General features: G+C 45.0%; 1 protein-coding gene across 1 annotated transcript in view; it reads left to right on the top strand.

The window, feature by feature from the left end:
* The first annotated feature begins 381 nt into the window (after positions 1 to 381).
* LOC111718124 (sodium channel protein para) overlaps positions 382 to 812 on the top strand; it is a 30065-nt gene continuing 29634 nt past the window's right edge. Inside the window, exon 1 of the mRNA XM_023493632.1 lies at positions 382 to 387. Within this exon, the coding sequence (XP_023349400.1) occupies positions 382 to 387 (6 nt within the window). The remainder of the gene's footprint in view (positions 388 to 812) is intronic.

The following is an 812-nucleotide window of genomic DNA, read 5'->3' as shown; positions in this document are numbered from 1 at the left end:
GGTATGGGTATATATGGGGGGGGGGTTGGTTTAAGGGACTCTAACTGTCCTCGAACTGCCTCCAGCCAACACCCACCCAGGCTTAGTCAAGAATTGTGTGTAGAGAGACTCTAGAGATACCAATATATATATACACCACACTATACACTCTACCACACTATACTAGCCACACCATAGATACTGTGCATGGTGCACCCCGAAGGCTAGCCACATGTGGAATGAGTGAAAATAAAAACGGCGGGGCGACTGTGTGGGCCCCGCCCCGATCGCCAAGGAAAAGATCAAGTTAAAGTGATAACAATAGTTTGAAATATCAAGGCGGGGGTGGTGGCGTATTTCCCCGCCCCCACACTATAAGACACGCCCCCCTATGGGAAGAGTATGAAGGTAAGAGTATGGGCGGGTATGCTAGGGTATCAGGGGGGGAGGGTTGAGGAAAGGTATTTCGAGGTATATTGATTGTAAAGCATGGGACAGTATAAGCACTAGGAAAGGGCCTTTGCAGTTTATATAAAACAGGTGTAGATACAGACAGGTAAACACAGACAACAGACAACAGACAACAGACAATAGACAACAGACAATAGACAATAGACAACAGACAGCAAACAACAGACAACAGACAACAGACAACAGACAACAGACAACAGACAACAGACAACAGACAACAGACAACAGACAACAGACAACAGACAACATACAATAGACAAAAGACAACATACAACATACAACATACAACAGACAACAGACAACAGACAACAGACAACAGACAACAGACAATAGACAAAAGACAACAGACAACAGACAACAGA

The sequence above is a fragment of the Eurytemora carolleeae genome, unplaced genomic scaffold (assembly GCF_000591075.1).
Source record: "Eurytemora carolleeae unplaced genomic scaffold, Eaff_2.0 scaffold1232, whole genome shotgun sequence".
Lineage (NCBI taxonomy): Eukaryota > Metazoa > Arthropoda > Copepoda > Calanoida > Temoridae > Eurytemora > Eurytemora carolleeae.
The sequence above is the reverse complement of the archived record's forward strand: the minus strand, read 5'-3'. Positions and strand labels throughout refer to the sequence as shown.